This window comes from Boleophthalmus pectinirostris, unplaced genomic scaffold (genome assembly GCF_026225935.1).
Source record: "Boleophthalmus pectinirostris isolate CB_2022bp ecotype Guang Dong unplaced genomic scaffold, ASM2622593v1 HiC_scaffold_10, whole genome shotgun sequence".
Classification (NCBI taxonomy): domain Eukaryota; kingdom Metazoa; phylum Chordata; class Actinopteri; order Gobiiformes; family Gobiidae; genus Boleophthalmus; species Boleophthalmus pectinirostris.
The window spans coordinates 9,471,412-9,488,624 of NW_026570971.1; the positions used below are offsets into that span (position 1 = coordinate 9,471,412).

The 17,213-nt window shown below is 40.7% G+C and overlaps 1 protein-coding gene across 1 annotated transcript; it reads left to right on the forward strand.

The window, feature by feature from the left end:
• The first annotated feature begins 98 nt into the window (after positions 1–98).
• Positions 99–12,927, forward strand: manea (mannosidase, endo-alpha). Its single transcript, XM_020917550.2, has 5 exons — positions 99–499; positions 2,235–2,811; positions 4,627–4,736; positions 9,643–9,719; positions 10,547–12,927. Exons 2-5 carry the CDS (start codon positions 2,328–2,330, stop codon positions 11,178–11,180), a joined length of 1,305 nt encoding a protein of 434 aa, XP_020773209.1. The 5' UTR covers positions 99–499; positions 2,235–2,327; the 3' UTR covers positions 11,181–12,927.
• The last annotated feature ends 4,286 nt before the right edge of the window (positions 12,928–17,213 follow it).

Here is a 17,213-nt window from a genome sequence, read left to right on the forward strand (position 1 = left end):
TTACTATTTAAATACAAATAAACAATTTTTATTTGTTATATTTAGTTTATATCAGCAATTTTTTTTTATCGGTTTTAAGTCATGTCTCCTCCTCAACAAAAGCGGCAGTGTCACTTTAAACCGAATCCCTTCCGTTTCCGCTTAAGCCCCGCCCAGCAGCGCGCATCCACTTCCTATTTCATCTGGAGCTCACCGGATACCTTAAACTCACGTCTTCGTCCTTATCCACATTATTTACGTATCCATACTGCAGTCCAGGCTCGTCTACCGAACCAGAAATGTAGGATAAACTCGTCCTCTGCATCCTTAGGGGCAAATTTAACGCACTAAGATTCATTTCAGAGGATTAGTATCTACTCTCAGACCTGTAACGCATTTAAATTTACTGGTTTCGTTGTGGAATCGGCTTAAATATCAAAATCTCGTCGCAGAATGCAAATGATGAGTCACATTGGTCTCTATTTGCTTGTGTTTATTGGGCTAAAGTTCATCCATGCAGGTACAGTTTAACTATTTAACCTTTGCAACTGTTGTGCACGTGTCTAAATTGGAAATATCTTGATAAAATGTCGATTTGAGAATGCATGGATTTGAGAATGCATGTTTTTTGCTATTTCTTGTCCTCTATTTTTGCAATAATGCACAATTTAAACTGTTCTAGTTTGATTTCTTTAACCTTTAAACAACTTAAATTAACTGTGAATTCGTGGTTTGCAAATAAAATAGAATAAATCATTGCATACCTGTTCAAATGCTGCAATAATAACTCAAAATACATGTCTTATGTCTTGTCTGCAGAGGTTTACATAATATATTTTTTATGAATTAATATTGTGACCACTAACAGCTAAATTTTATGTTTAAAGTGATAATTTCACAAAAACATATGTATATTTCTTGCTTATTATTATTTTTGTGTATTTATTTATTGTGGTGGTAATAATTTTACTTCCTGGTTGAAACGTGTTTTAACTACATAATAGTTATACTTAGACTAATAAAAATAAATGATAACACCTTTATTTTGTTAAATCAATGTTTAAATTGTCAGAAAAGTACCTTCATTGAGCATAAATTGTCGATAGTTGATGACGTAGGTAGAGGAATTCTGTTTTAGATCTCACACAGCTACTTCCTTTCTTCTCAACTTTTTTTTTTTTTCCCACAAACTGCCTCTGAACAGATTTAAAACTATGATAAATATTCATCACAGGTATTATCCCACCAAACTAAGTCAGAATCAGAAAAAAACATGAAAACCTGTTACATAAATTAAAAGGTTTTGAGATCTGTTGCTATGGAAAATATTGTCAATTAAACTATATATTACTGAATATATAGAATTTTGAAAGTTTAACCCCTTAAATGCCAGTTTTGTCTGCGAAAGTCTCAAATTATGTGCATAAAAAAAATTTAAATAAATAAAAAATAAATAAAATAATTTATTTCTATATCTATCTATATCTTTCAAGTAAATTTCTTTTGTTTGTGTTGGGATTATATTATATTGCCAACACAGATTTTTAATTTTTTTTTTTTAGTTTTTGCACAAACTCGAATAGTTACACCTGTGGTCCTTCGGGACAAAAATGTACATCGAAAAAGAATACCACAATATTTTCATGCAGTACAGATTTGTGTTCAACTTTTTTATACCATTGTCTTCAGTTACTTCTGCCCTAATCATACGTATCAAATATTATATCATATTTTGACATTTTTACCCCTTAAATGCCAGTTTTGTATGTCTCAAATTATGTACATGAAGGACCGGGGTGTAACTATTTTGATTATAGACTGTAAAATTAATGTGATCTTGGGGGGAAAAAAAACTCAGAAATTTAAAATACACCACAAAATACACAACCTGGCCAGTTTTGTTGCTATTTGGTGCTATACAGCCAAAGTTATGCAAAAAAGAAAAATTGATAAGTACAAAAATATACCTAGGGGTGTAGGAGGGTTAATCATCAAAACAGTGAAAATGTCAAATGTGTCGCATAAATGAGTTTCCTTCTACTAAACAAGCAACAAAACTGTAGCTCTGTAACAAAATAATTGAATAAAATTTATTTAAAAAATGCTCTTGGCGATATATTTATACAGCAGACTACGATATCGATACTGTATCATCACATTAAACGATACAATATTTCAATATTTTTGCAATTATTGTGTCTGGTCTCGCTGTTTGAGTTCATATTGTTAAGTCTAATGTTCATGTACTCCCTTAGGTCACTCTTCACCGCTCTAAAATGAACGGAATCCAAAACTGGGACATTCCATCTTCAATTCCGACCATGAACCGTCCATTCTCCCGGTGAACAATGGTGAGATTCAGACGCAAAACCTGCATTCCCGTCTTGGTTTTCCTTTTCCTTGTCGTCGTCGTGTCCCTGGTGCTGAGGAACCTGCCGCCTGAAGACTCCAGCCCGGTCAGCTTGGTCCAACCCCCTGAAACCAACCAGAAAGACAAAATGGCCGACAGCAAAACCATCAAAATGCCCGCCCGACCAGAGAGAGACCTCCAGCTGGAAGAAACTCTGAAAAAATTCCCCCCTCCGAACTATTATGTGCACGCGTTCTACTATCCTTGGTACGGGAATCCGAAGTTTGACGGGAAATACATTCACTGGGACCATCCGCAGTTGCCGCACTGGGACGCTAAAGTGGCTCAAGGTTATCCACAAGGCAGACACGTACCTCCTGATGATATTGGGTCCAACTATTACCCCGCCCTGGGCCCCTACAGCTCCAAAGACCCCGCGGTGGTGGAGAATCACATGCAGCAGTTGCGTATGGCTGCAATAGGTAACCAAAACCTACACTCAGTACTAAGGAATAGACACAATACTCAATATTGATTCTGATTAATACCGGCTCGAGCGTCCCCCTGGCTTGAAAGTCCCAGCTCTTGGCGAGAATGTTCCCCTCCCCCCTCTGGGCACCCCCTGTTCTTGGGCTTGTATTGAGTTAGAAAATCTGCATTTTATATCATAATAAAATGAAATGTGAATGTAGCTAGACCAAATATTGGGCCTTGTTTATGTCATTTTACCGATTTTCCTGAAGCAGCACACATTTTTTCAGTATGTAATATCAATATAATCCTCATCTGCTCGCAGACGTTTACTATGAAATTGAATTTTAAATATTTTTTTCTTGTTCCCCATGTCCTATAGCATCTATAACGGTGGATTTGGAAGAAATATTAAGAATTATTTCCTTACCTGCTGCCATGAACATAATTTGGAAGCAACGCAAAACAAGAAACTTAAGGCCCGTTCAGACCAAAGCGTCAAAGCGTCCACTTTCTATGTAAAGTCTATGTGGACGCGCGACTAGAGCGTCCTGCGTTTTTGCGGCGCGTTTTCGGCGTCAGCGCGGCGCGAATCTGGCGTCAACGCGGCGCGTCTTGAGCGTTTTGGCGTCAGCGGCCAAGACGGCGTCAGCGTCAAGAAGTTGAAAATGCTGAACTTTTCGCGTCAGACGCGCCGCGTCAACCAATCAGGGACGAGTATCCAGAGACGCAGCGACGTTATTATCAGGAAGAAAGACCCGAGAACCAGAACGAGAACCACAAACATGAACGGAGAATAAATATATACGCCACAATCACCGAGCCGATCGCGAGGAATACACCAGGACCGGACCAGGACCAAACCAGGACTAGACCCGGGGACTATACCGTGATTAGACCAGGACTAGACCGGGACTAGACCGGGACCAGACCGGGACTAGACCGTGATTAGACCAGAACTAGACCGGGACTAGACCGTGATTAGACCAGGACCAGACCGGTATTAGACCAGGACTAGACCGGGACTGATCCAGTGTCATTAGCGGAGTAGAAATATATATACGCCCCAGTCGTCGACCCGATCTCCTCCGCTGATGTTTTATGTTATAAAAACACTCTCTCAGTCCGGTCTGACATTGTTTCTGGAAAAGAGCGGGACCGGGCTCTTGTTTCCAGGGCAACGGACGCGCGTCAAGTATTTCTGTCCCGTTCGTCCACGGCGTCAAAGACGCGCGTCGGGGCGTCTAAACTCAAACGCAAAGGCTCCAAATAGAGACGTCAAGGCGTTTTTTGACGCTTTGGTGTGAACGGCCCCTTAGAAAGCTACAGAATTTGTTCAAAAATTCAAAATCACTTTTAGGAAGTATGTACTACAAACTACAGTATGTATTTCATTGAAATATGTAAGACAAAATCCTGAAATATTTGTGGCACTCACTCCTGCTCACCAGAGTTTATTGAGTGTTGCCATGCCAAGGTGATGAAGATTAAATATATATAGATTTCCATACAATTCGGGAGGATTTTCTGTCTTGGGGACCTTCCAGCAAGGGGGACTTTCCATCCGATTTCCATTCTGATACCACAATGTTAATGGAAAACGCTCTTTATTTAAACAATGGAATGTGATTTTCAGCATTAAATCATAGTACTTTCTTTTCTGTTCCCATGTGGTCTTATATTTGTGTAATCCCTCAGACCGAGTAGCAAAAATAGCAAGAAACCAACATCAAATAAGGCATAATTATATAAATATATATGTACAAGTAAAAATAGTCATGAATTATATTTTTTCTGACTTGTTGCCATGGTTACTGTGTTGTCAGGGGTCATGGCGGTGTCGTGGTATCCACCAAACCACAAAGACGACAATGGAGAGCCCATAGACAACCTGATGCCTCTGCTGCTGGACATCGCTCATCGCTACCACATCAAGGTATCCGACAGTTTGACTCAACAACACTGATTTTATTTATTCCTTTATTTAACCAGGGTTTATAAAAACACTGAGGTTACAAACATTTTACAGGAGTGTATTGGCCAAGGAGCAGAAGCACAAATTAAACAAAACACACATGTTCTGTTTCAAGAAGCAGCTTTAGGCCAAACTCAGACTTTGTTAACCCTGAAAATAGGTCAGTTTTCAGTTTCACAGGGTGTTGGCCCAAACCCAGACTCAGTCACCATGGTAACTCACTGTGAACCTAACCTGGTCCAGAGATGGTTTTATTCCTCTAACCCCGAGGTTAACCTGAATCTGCTCCTGAAGGAGACCTCTGATCGGTCACTCACAGATGGACCTGGTGCACTTCATTAGGCCCGACAAGAGTTTAATGATACTTTACACTTATTTGATTCAAATGACAAAATCCTGATCTTTGATGCCCTCACACACTAAAATCTGCTGGGAAGTGCCAATCATTCAGTTTTATTACATTTAATTATAGTATCTGTACCATATTTTTCGGACTATAAGTCGCACCAGCCAAAAAATCCACAATGAAGAAGAAAAAACATATATAAGTCGCACTTTTTGGGGAGAAGTTTATTTTATAAAATCAGAGACCAGGAACCGACATTTCATCTTGAAAGGCAAGTTCTAGTAATAACAATAGAACAGAGAACAACAGACTGTTAACGTCACATATGAACAGTTCTTCAGATAAACTATAACATAAACAACAGAACAGAACAAGTTTAACAAACTCTCCATCTCACTCCAAATCACTAAATCCATTGAATTCTTCATCCTCGGTGTCACTTCTGAGCAACTCCATGACCTCCGGAGGTAAACGTAGTACCCCTTCCTCTTCTGTGTAGCTGTCGTCAGACTCGGCATCTATTCCAGTTAGAATTATTCTGGCCTTTCTGAATCCCGACAGGATGGTTTTGGTTGTCAGTGAAGTCCAGGCTTTGTCAATTCATCCAATGACATCAGGACAGTTGCATTCATCCTCCCGGTTACCGTGAAGCTGTGTTCTCCATCCCCGCCTTTCGTCAGTCCCTCACAAGTTTCTCACTCACTCCAAACTTTCTTTCTGCTGCTCGATTACAATTTACAGCTGAATATTTCACTACTTGCAGCAGGACAGAGGCTCTTTCTGCAGGAGACATGCGCAGTCAAGCCAAGTGACAGTGGTACAGGAGTAATAGGAACAGCCACGAGCCTAGAGCCTCTTGTGGCTGTCAGTGTGAAAATTTGAATATATAAGTCGCACCGGAGTATAAGTCTCAGAAAACACCCAAACAATGAAAAAAGTGCGACTTATAGTCCAAAAAATACAGTACACTTAAAAAATTTCTAGGAGACTTTAGTTTATTTGGACAATGCACATACAAACATTGAGCTACACAAAATGTCATATGTTTGTGCAGGTTATAGCAGAATTACTAATTTCCACCTTCAGTCCCTGGACAGATTGATGTCATAAATGTCAATAAAAAAAATACAATTTATATTAATGCAATTATTCATCCAGTCAATCAATAAAACTAGTACAATTAGTCCCATTCAATCTCAGTCACCACATCCATCCACTCTTTACATATGTGCAGTTCGTATTGTTACATTGATACCGGGAAGATTAATGTGGACAGGTTTGTTTGATTAAAAGGCGTTGTTTGTTGAGGCGTGCAAACATTTAATTATTTGTACATGATATAATTTCATATGGGAGGTGGTTCCAGAGGCTTATGGCTCTACAGGAGAATAATGACTGATCTAAAGAGGTTCTGCCCTCTCCTCTGGCTCTGGACCGCGTGGCTCATTTATATTATTTATTTACTTACATTTAGTAGACAGTAGAACATTTTATCTGTTAATTTTATTTTAAACTCTGGAATTAAATCTTAAAATATTAACTTTTAAACTTTATACTTTTAATGCTGCAGCAAAATGATGTAGGTCTTTTGAGTAATATTATTTGAATCTTTATACTAAGACAGGATAAAGTCTGATTTTCTAACTCTTATCCAAACCTTTTTAGTGAAACCAAAAACTCTGAGTTATTTGTCTCAGGAGAGAGTAGCTAACCCTTAAATGAACATGCCAACAGTCATTAACACGTATAAAACATATTCAGTGCAGTTTATTTTGGTAAAGCCTAAAATCCCAGCAGCTGTCACCTCACAGAGTTTAACAAGATCATTGATTTAACTAACGAGGGAGGGAAGGGGAGGATCCAGGGCATAGACAGACTTCTATGGTCCCATGATCACTGGGCAGTCCGAGGTAGGTCATCTGAAACAGTTGCAGTCCAGAGAAGGGAGTGGGACAGGGAACAACCTGGGAATAACAATGAACAGACGACAGGTGAACTGAACAGTGAATGTTGTTGACAGGGAAAATACAAGTAGAGTTGTTCATGGGGAAGCTTAGCCAAAAACTTTATTACTGCTCCTAACTGGCCTAACCATAAGCTGTTTCAAAGACTTTTTTGTTTTAAAGAGGTGGTATTATGCAAGTTTGATTGTTTTGGAGATTTCTACTGTTGTTTCCTCATCAAAAACATGCCTGAACTGGTTTTAGATGTCATCCATACATGTTTGAGTATTTTCACGATCTCTCCCGGGCCGTATTCGAACCCTCCTCAAGTTTAGCTGTAAGATTTTGTCCAATCCGTCCACAAGAATACTTCACCCACGCTTCCACACAAAAACATGATACAAAACTACACAACAACTTGACAAACCTGATGCGAGGTGCAGTAGTTTCTTAGCGAGATGTACGTTGATGATAGCGCTCTGAAAGGGGTGTGAGTTAGTGAGAGAGCAAAAGCAGGGGGACTCAGAGCAATAAAAACAATAAAAGGTACCTTGTTGATGTTAATATGTTATGTGTTAGCAGTTAATACCTCATAGCAGTGTAATAGCCCTTCTTTAAATGTAGAGTAAATCACATGGACACATTGTACAAATACATTCGATATAATGCAGTCAGGTGCTTTCTAACCCGCAAAACCTCAGTGTTTCTGTTCTGACCCACCCCTGCACGCATCACAGCATCTATAAGCCCAGCCCAACCTGACCAGGGTCTGTGTTATAATGTTGTTTCCTCATCACAAACAGACCCAGAGTAGTGTTTTGTTTAACACACAAACCCTATAGATTTACATTGTTCTAGGTTCGTCTCTACTTTAGATTCGTCTCTACAACAGAAATCTCTCAGTACCACCTTGTGTCATGTGGTAATACAAGAAGTGCTCCACTGTGTTTTTAAACTCCATGCACCTTCACTAGAATAATTTAACTTCGGCCCTGGAATTTCCATTGTCTACTCAAAAAAAAAGGTAAAAGGAGCTGTGAACATCAAAATTAAACCTTCATGACTTCATCACAAGGTGGAACAGAGCATTTCTGGAGGTATAGACAAAGTAGACAGACTAATAATAAAAGGATTAGGCTACTGAAACGTGTGAATGAAACAAAACTCCAGGTATGTTTTTGATGAAATCACAACATTATAACATGGCTAAAAGCTCACAAGAGGCCATTATATATTAATATAGTATACTAATATAGTATTAATATTATTATGTTAATATATGACCTCTTTAAAAAGACTGCACATTCAGATGCAACATTCAGTGGATTATGTTTGGATTCAGTTGGAAAGTCTCTGAAAGCTCTAAACTGATAACAAAATGTAACAGATTATGTAACTAAGGATTTAGAAATTGAAATAAATGTATATCAATAATCATTTAAACTTTGAGTTTGCATCTTTTCCATCCACATGGATCACCCTTTTCTTCACAGGGAAATAAGCTTAATGAGGAAATGAAATTGGCGGCAAATTGCATTTTACGTTTTTGTCTTGCATTTATTCAGTTATAGATCTGATCTGTAACTTGGGCTGGTGACGTCGCCTGCTTCTCCTTATGGAGATAAATACATTTAATGTCATGCAGTGATATTCAGGCATAGCCATACGATCTCCATGGAAACAGCCCCAACCAGAAAAGTTACATAGCTCCTCTGTAGGACTTAAGTATATATTAATATCATAGACTGTATAAAGAAGTGGACTAAGCGAGTGTGAAGTCACCCACAGCGTTCAGCTCCACTCAAATGAAGCTCACGTTGCCACGGTTACAGGAGCGAATCTGGAGCCAGACTCCATATTTGGAAATCAGACTGCGAGTATCATAGCAACGACAAGAGCCAGTCATGATTGAGGTTGTTAAATGTGCCCGCACTTCTCAACGAAAAGCGTGAAGGGGGCTTAACTTAGCAACAAAACGCACTAGCTGTCAATCAAAACTGTTGCTAACTCTAGTGGGAGTGACCTTGGGGAATGAAGGCGTCTGATTGGTCCGTTATTTATGTTCAGATCTTGATTTAGGGACAAAATAGGGAAATGATCATGTAGAGCTGGTTAATACGAACATTTAAGACCAAAATGACAAGGTTCACTGCAGCAGGTACAGAGAGAGGAGCCACAAGATCCCAATGTAAGTCTGTTGGAGCCAGAGTCAGAAGGAACCGGAAGATCCTCCTGGAGAACTTCCCCTATAACTTCACCCATACATGTTTCAGTAATTTAGCGATCTCTTCAAGGTTCTATTTGACCCCTCCTGACGGTACACTGATTGTGTTGTGATAGCGCTCTGGAGGGGGAGTGACATAGCATGGAGAGCAAAGACAGGGGGTAGTTAAAACGAACTTGCTCACTTTGGTCTTTGACACAGTTTGAGTTGTTGAGATTTTATTAGGTTCTGTTTTTATTCATATGATGTTTTATTGTTTTTATTGTTAACATGGTGACCTAAATATGTTTTGTGCTAGTAGTTAATACCCCATAGAAGTAAAATCCCCCCTCTTCTCTTATGTCTTTCTTCCAGGTCATTTTCCACATTGAGCCGTACAAAGGACGCGATGAGGTCACCATGTTCGCCAACGTCAAGTACATCATCCAAAAGTACGTTTTAAGCAACACTTGACCACAATAAACCGTGTATCATTCATTCACTTAAAAGCAAAAATAAGAAAACGAAAAAACTAATATTTTCATCATTATTTGTCTCCAAAACTAAAATAAAAAAAACAGATAACGGTTTTTTTTTTTTTTTTTTTTTTTTCGGTTTTCGATTTTGTGTTTAAATGAATACTGGAAAAAATGGATAACGGCCATTTCTCGTTTCCGTGACTTAACCTGCGATGCTGAACTGAACCAGGACTAAACCAGGTCTAAACCAAAACAGAACCAGGATTGAGTGTCGGGACGGGCCCAGAGGTGTGCCCACGTAGACTGTCAGGTGATCGGGACTGAGGCCGGGACTGAGGCCGGGACTGAGGCCTGAGGGACTGGGACCAGGACTGAGACCAGGACTGAGACCAGGACTGAGACCAGGACTGAGACCAGGACCGAGACCGGGACCTGACTGAGACCAGTTTAGGCCAGGTTTAGTCCTGATTCAGTCCTGGTTCACTCCTGGTTTAGTCCTGGTTTAGTCCTGGTTCAGTCCTGGTTTAGTTCTGGTTCAGTCCTAGTTCAGTCCGACATCACAGTTTAAGTCATGGAAACGGGAAACAGACGTTATCCATTTTTACCATTATTTATTTAAACACGAAATCAAAAACTGAAAAAACTAATTATCTGTTTTTTCATTTTGGTTTTGGAGACAAATAATGAAGAAAATAGTTGTTTTTTTTTTTCTTATTTTTGGTTTTATTTTGAAAAACAAATGAACAAATGATATACAGATTCACAATCTTATGTCAAATCTCACTCTTATCTCTCCATAGATACGGAGAACACCCCGCCTTCTTCAAATACCGAACCACCAACGGCAAACTCCTCCCCCTTTTCTACATCTACGACTCCTACCTGATGAACTCCGAACAATGGGCCAAGCTCCTGAAGCACACGGCGAGCGACAGCATCCGCGACACGCCGTACGACGCCATTTTCATCGCGCTGTTGGTGGAGGAGAAACACAAACGCGACATCCTCACTTCCGGTTTCGACGGACTCTACACGTACTTCGCCACTAACGGGTTTTCGTACGGCTCCACGCTGAAAAACTGGGAGTCCATCCGCGCGTTTTGCGAAGACAACAACCTGATTTTCATTCCGAGCGTGGGACCGGGCTACATCGACACCAGCATCCGTCCGTGGAATTTCCAAAACACTCGGAATCGCATCAACGGGAAATACTACGAGACGGCGTTGAGTGCGGCGTTGGAAGCCAGGCCCGATTTCATGTCGATAACGTCTTTTAACGAGTGGCACGAGGGCACGCAGATAGAAACGGCCATCCCCAAAACCAGCCAGACGGTGTACTTGGACTACCTGCCCAACAAACCCACCATCTACCTGGAGATAACGCGCAAGTGGGCGGCCATCTTCGGAAGCGAGAGAAGACGGTGGCAAGACTGAAAATTCTGAGCCATAACCAAAGTGTATTCATAATTGTATTTGTAGTAATTACACTGAAGTATCTTTAAGGACACGTTATGCAAAACTGACTTTTTTTTTTAGCTTTTTAGTCAAATACAAACCTGGAGTTGTATTTTACTTCATCCAAGATTGTTTCATGAATCCACTAATCCAAAATCGTATTCCCTGAGCACTGAGAAATGCTCTGTTTGCATTTCGCCTGAATTGTTGCGTCATAGATAACATTTTAGACTTCTTCTGCACAGTTTTTAAGCCTATAAACCATCTCTGGACTCATTCTGTGGTCCAACTGCGTTCACAGTAAACGCATGATTCTATTAGCTTAGATTCACGGGGGATAAGGACTTTGACATTTGTTTACTTTAACAGTGTTCATTCCCATTGCTGACAGCAGGGGGAGCTCCAACACCTAATGCTTCACTGAAACTGGACGTATTTAAGCGTTAGAAGCAGAGGTGGGGACTTGCAAATCGTGACTTGGACTCGAGTCAGTATTTTTAGGACCTGAGACTTGACTTGATAAAATGGACCAAGACTTGCGACTCAACTTGGACATGAAGGTCAGTGACTTAGAATTTGACTTGGACTTGAGAAATGGTTTTAAATCTGAATTCTTTCTGTTCTGACCATAATGATTCGCACTAAGATCTTGTCAAGACATTTAAAAAGGAAAAATTAACAAAATTAATTTCTACAACTCTAATATACTCTATAAATACTCATATATTATTATACTTTGACTTTATATGTACAATTTAGTTTAAAATTCATATTAATTGCAAAAATCTAAGCTGTATTTGGTACTTTGGTTTAAAGACATGAAATGACTTGAAGCTCAAAGCTCGACTTGGACTTGCCTCTATTTGACTTGGGACTTGACTCGGACTTGAGGTCAAAGACTTGAGACTTACTTGAGACTTGTAAAACAAAGACTTGATCCCACCTCTGGTTGGAAGTCTGTCACACACAAATGTATTTCCAAAAGTAGACATTATTTTAAATTAAGACATTCCATGGTGACCAGAAGTACGTTTAAAGGGAAATTAAAGCCACAAGAATGCATCATATATGATCGAGACATGTTATGCTAAATCTGCTTTTATGATTTTTAACCTCATTCAAATTTTAGCCATGATCTCAATTCTTGCAAAAATCATCACAAAATGTGTATTCAGATCCTGGAGCAAACCTGTCTAATCGTCCATGGAGATAAAAACAGATCACAAACCTTAAAAAAAATAAAATAAATCCACAAGTTAACTTTTGACAATAATTAAAATTTGATTGAAATAATCATCGCTAAGACGCTGTGCTGCTTATTGCCTTTCCAAGATTGTCCACTCTCCACTGCTGTCAGCAGAGGGCACCAGACTTCAAATCCAAATGCACAGGTGCTGCATTTGGATTTTTTTTTTTTCCAAATCTGTGCACACATCTTTAGACATTTCATCAAGACAAGATGTGTCTCCTTTACTTTTATTTTCATTTTAAGCCAAGAAATTCTGAAGGGCACTGTCAAAAGGAATGTGATTTGTGCCTGATCATTTTGTACTAAATCCCTGAACTGTTGCTGTGTGTCTTAAGACTCCACAGCTCTGTGCTTTGGTATTAAAACTCAAACTCAGCATGTTCTAAAGAAGCTGTAAGATACATCAACATCCACTGTAATCTGTGAGTTTAAGACTAAAATTATGACTATTGGAGAGAATTAAAAATGGACCATTTTGACAAACAGAGCTCAGTAATGGGTCATTTATGGTTTTATTTTTTTTTGTTTTTTTTGTTCCATTGTGTCAGATGATTGCAAATAGAAAGTTATAACCATACTCTGGAATATCCTCACTGGAATATGTCAAAGTACCAGAGTCTAGTTTTGAACCAGTAACTGTGGGATTCACAGGCGTGTGGTGTCTCCACTGTCTCTCCACTGTCCACTGTCTTTGACCACTGTCTCTCCAACTGTCTCTCCACTGTCTGTCAGTCTCCACTGTCTCTCCACTGTTCTCTACTGTCTCTGTCTCTCTGTCTCTCCACTGTCTCTCCACTGTCTCTCCACTGTCTCTCCACTGTCTGTCTCACTCTGTCTACTCTGTCTCTCCACTGTCTCTCCACTGTCTCTCCACTGTCTCACTGTCTCCACTGTCTCTCCACTGTCTCTCCACTGTCTCTGTCTGCACTGTCTCTCCACTGTCTCTCCACTGTCTCTCCACTCTGTCTCTCCACTGTCTGTCTCCTCTGTCTCTACTCTGTCTCTCACTGTCTCTCCACTGTCTCTCCACTGTCTCTCTGTCTGTCTCACTGTCTCTCCACTGTCTCTCCACTGTCTCTCCACTGTCTCTCTCTGTCTCACTCTGTCTCACTCTGTCTCTCCACTGTCTCTCCACTGTCTCTCCACTGTCTCTCCACTGTCTCTCCACTGTCTCTCCACTGTCTCTCCACTGTCTCCACTGTCTCTCTGTCCACTGTCTCTCCACTGTCTCTCCACTGTCTCTCCACTGTCTCTCCACTGTCTCTCACTGTCTCTCCACTGTCTCTCCACTGTCTCTCTCTGTCCTCTGTCTCTCCACTGTCTCTCCACTGTCTCTCCACTGTCCACTGTCTCTCTCTCTACTCTGTCCTCTGTCTCTCCACTGTCTCTCTCTCACTGTCTCTCCACTGTCTCTCCACTGTCTCCTCTGTCTCTCTCTGTCTCTCACTGTCTCTCCACTGTCTCTCCACTGTCTCTCACTGTCTCTACTCTGTCTCTACACTGTCTCTCCACTGTCTCTCCACTGTCTCTACTCTGTCTCTCCACTGTCTCTACACTGTCTCTCCACTGTCTCTCCACTGTCTCTCCACTGTCTCTCACTGTCTCTACACTGTCTCTACACTGTCTCTCCACTGTCTCTACACTATCACATACACAGGAGGTACTTGGAGCTTTATGTTGGTTCTCTGCTCATCAGTTAAACACCATTCTCCTTCAGCAGAGAGCCTGGTCTGACAGGCTTCAGTGTGCATCTCCAGTGTTCTGCTCATGAAACCATCAGCGGTCAGACTTAAACAGTGGCCTGCAGTTTGGTGACACCTGCTGGTGTTTTAATATATCTGCTCACACTTTAAACTGCTGTCAAATGTAGGGTTACAGTGTGTGTAAAAATGTGAATGCTGTAGAAAAGTTGTAGTTACAATATTTGAATGAAGTGGGATTTAAAAAAAAAAAAAAAACACGCAATTTAATTCTAAAACTTTAATTTACAGAAGATGTGCTGTTTTGGAATTTTGGAAGGATTATTATTTAGAAAGTAATTAAAGTGCCCATATTTCACCATTTTCTAATCTCTTTTATAATGTCAAAAACAGACCTGGAACTGTGTTTTGTTTCATTCAGATGTTTAACCTGCAAACGCTGCATATTTATGCCAAATTCTTCTCTCAAACAGTAAACACTCTGTTCCACATTGTGATGTCATGTGGTAGTACAGGAAGTTCTCCTCTGTGTTTTAGGGTTAGGGTTCACTAGAAAAATATGGATGATTTCAGCCCCGGAACTGCCAATCTCTACTGAACTAAAGGTAAAACTGTCAACTTGAAAATTACAGTTTGACATCACAAGATGGAACAGCGCATTCTGATTTTTTGAAAATGCAGACAGACTAGTATTAAAGGTTTACCATGTGTGAATGAAACAAAACTCCAGGTATGTTTTTGATGAAGTAACAATTCCAGTATGGCTCAAAGCTCACAATGTGAACAATACAGGACCTTTAAGTAGAATTGATTCACATTAAAGACATCAATGAACCAGCTGTCAATCATGAAAACGTGACAATGGCACAAATGAGCTATGGTCTCTCTTCAGTCAGTCGAGCGGCAGCTGCGTCTTTTATCGATCAGAATAAATCGGCGAACGTCCCTGGAGCTTTATTATTAACCCTATAGACGCGCGTCACCGCTGCTGCTGCCGTGCACTGGGTCAATCGAGCACGCGCATGGGATGCCGCTGCTCATGACGAACGAGACTGAGAGAGAAAGAGAAGAAACAAAAGCATACTTGGTTGCTTAACGAAAAACGAAGTCCGTGCCAAAATGCCCAAGCGCGCCGCGTAATTGTCTCCTGAATAATTGCGGGTTTGAGTGCACGCATCTCTTCATCCCTCCCTCTTTATCTGCCTCTTGCTCTCTCTCTCCCGCTCTGATTGCAGCTGCAGTGACTGTAAACAGGGCACCGAAAAGCGCATGGGCAGCCGGCGGTGCAACATCCACGACGCACGGATTCGCAGCATTTCATAGCCATCCGTGAACGGTGAGGTATGCTCAAAGGACGACGCTAGAATCGACACTTTTCTCTCTCTTTTTTTTCTTTTTTTTTTTCTTTTTTACACACGCACGTTCCTCGGAGCGGTCTCATCCTTCGGTGCGCACGGATGGGGGGGAGTGATGCCGCTACAACACGTCGCCGTCGTTTCGTTCGGCGAGGAGCGCCGTTTATGGAGTGACAAAAAGGACGATGGATTCACGGTTACGGCTGGATTTTCTCGCACCGGATAAACGCTTCGCTTTGCCCCCGATGATGCACACCCCTCCTCCTCATCTTCCACGAGCATCCAGGAAAGGAGACGAGCGGAGGAGATGAGAAGGAGATGCTATTTTGACCGTAGAGATGGTGAGTGAATGCATGGCTATTTTCTTCCGATTTTCCCTGGAGAAATTAGACACTGCTGCTGCTCGCTTTTGGGCTCTGGCACCGATTTACGCACAAAACGACGTCAAAAAACCACAACTATCCTGTTAATCACACACGATTTGCGATGATTTATTAAAACACGATGCTTTTTTTTTTGTCGCGTCTCCCTGCAGGCATGTTCACCGCGCTAGTTTAATTGTTGACGCTGCGTAAATTTGGCGAGAATGTTTAACGAGCAATTCGCGTTAACTTCAATGCCGCATCCACCGACACGGAGCCCTCCAAAGCGGTGGAAAGGACATCCATTTTAGACCAGTGGCTCGGGTACAGCATCAAAATGACCTTCAGTGGTCGATGGGTAGACCGGCGTCCACCTATAGGGACAGAATCGAAATTACGCACGGTTCAAAAAAAACCGATGTGTTCATTTAGCGTTTAAATGTACGGAAACAAAAAGAGGCAATGTGTTAAAAAAAAAAAAAAAAAAAAAAAAAGTGAAAGATGCCACGGTCGCAGGCTACTCAACCGTGCACGCTTCGGTCCACGTATCTTAAAATGTGGTTGGCCAAAATAATCAAAAATAAATAAATAAATACATGAATAAAAAGTGCGGTTATCTAGACGTTTACGTAAGCTCAGGCTCGTTTACGGTATTGTGAAACAAGAATGATCGTATATTTGAAAATTGCACGTACAGTCTTAGCTGCATCACCATGGAAACACCATAAATTACTGTCGCGAGCAGGTGATGGTACTGGGTTTAATGCACCTTTGGATAAACAAAAAACAGTAAGCGACTTGAATTGATACATTTTTGATTGGTTTTCTTGTATTTTTATTATATTTACTTCTTATATAGTTTGTTCTTCTTCTTAATTTCCTTCTTTCTCCAATCCTCTCTTGATTAACTGATGTGTTTCAATGGGTATTGGTAAAAAAAAAAAAAAAAATGCATGGAGCCACATCAGCAGAATTGCTATCAGTGTGTATTAGTCAAAAATGACTCAAATCATGATTCTTTCTCGTAATTCTTTATTCATTTGTTTTAGTAAAAGTTTTGCTGTTGGTGGGAATTGAACTACAAACCAAAGATGTTCATTTTGTCTTCTTATATACTTTAACTTCTTGGGTTCTTTTTAAAGACAATGCAGTAAAGTGTATTTACCTTGTTGACATGTTTCGGCTGCTCGCTGCAAGTCATCTTCAGAACTGTCACCGGTGTTGGTGGTGACGTGTCGTATATCAGCTGTTGTTACTTCCTGTAGGCGTGGTCAGTCTGATGGACCTGCAGGTCGCTCTGACTGACCACGCCTCCCGTCGCCCGGTGTCTCTGGAGGAGGGTGTCC

Coding starts and splice junctions, on each gene's coding strand:
- manea (XM_020917550.2), top strand. CDS start 2,328: ATGGTGAGATTCAGACGCAAAACCTGCATTCCCGTCTTGGTTTTCCTT. Junction 2,812..4,626: donor GTTGCGTATGGCTGCAATAG/GTAACCAAAACC, acceptor CTGTGTTGTCAG/GGGTCATGGCGGTGTCGTGG. Junction 4,737..9,642: donor CTCATCGCTACCACATCAAG/GTATCCGACAGT, acceptor TCTTTCTTCCAG/GTCATTTTCCACATTGAGCC.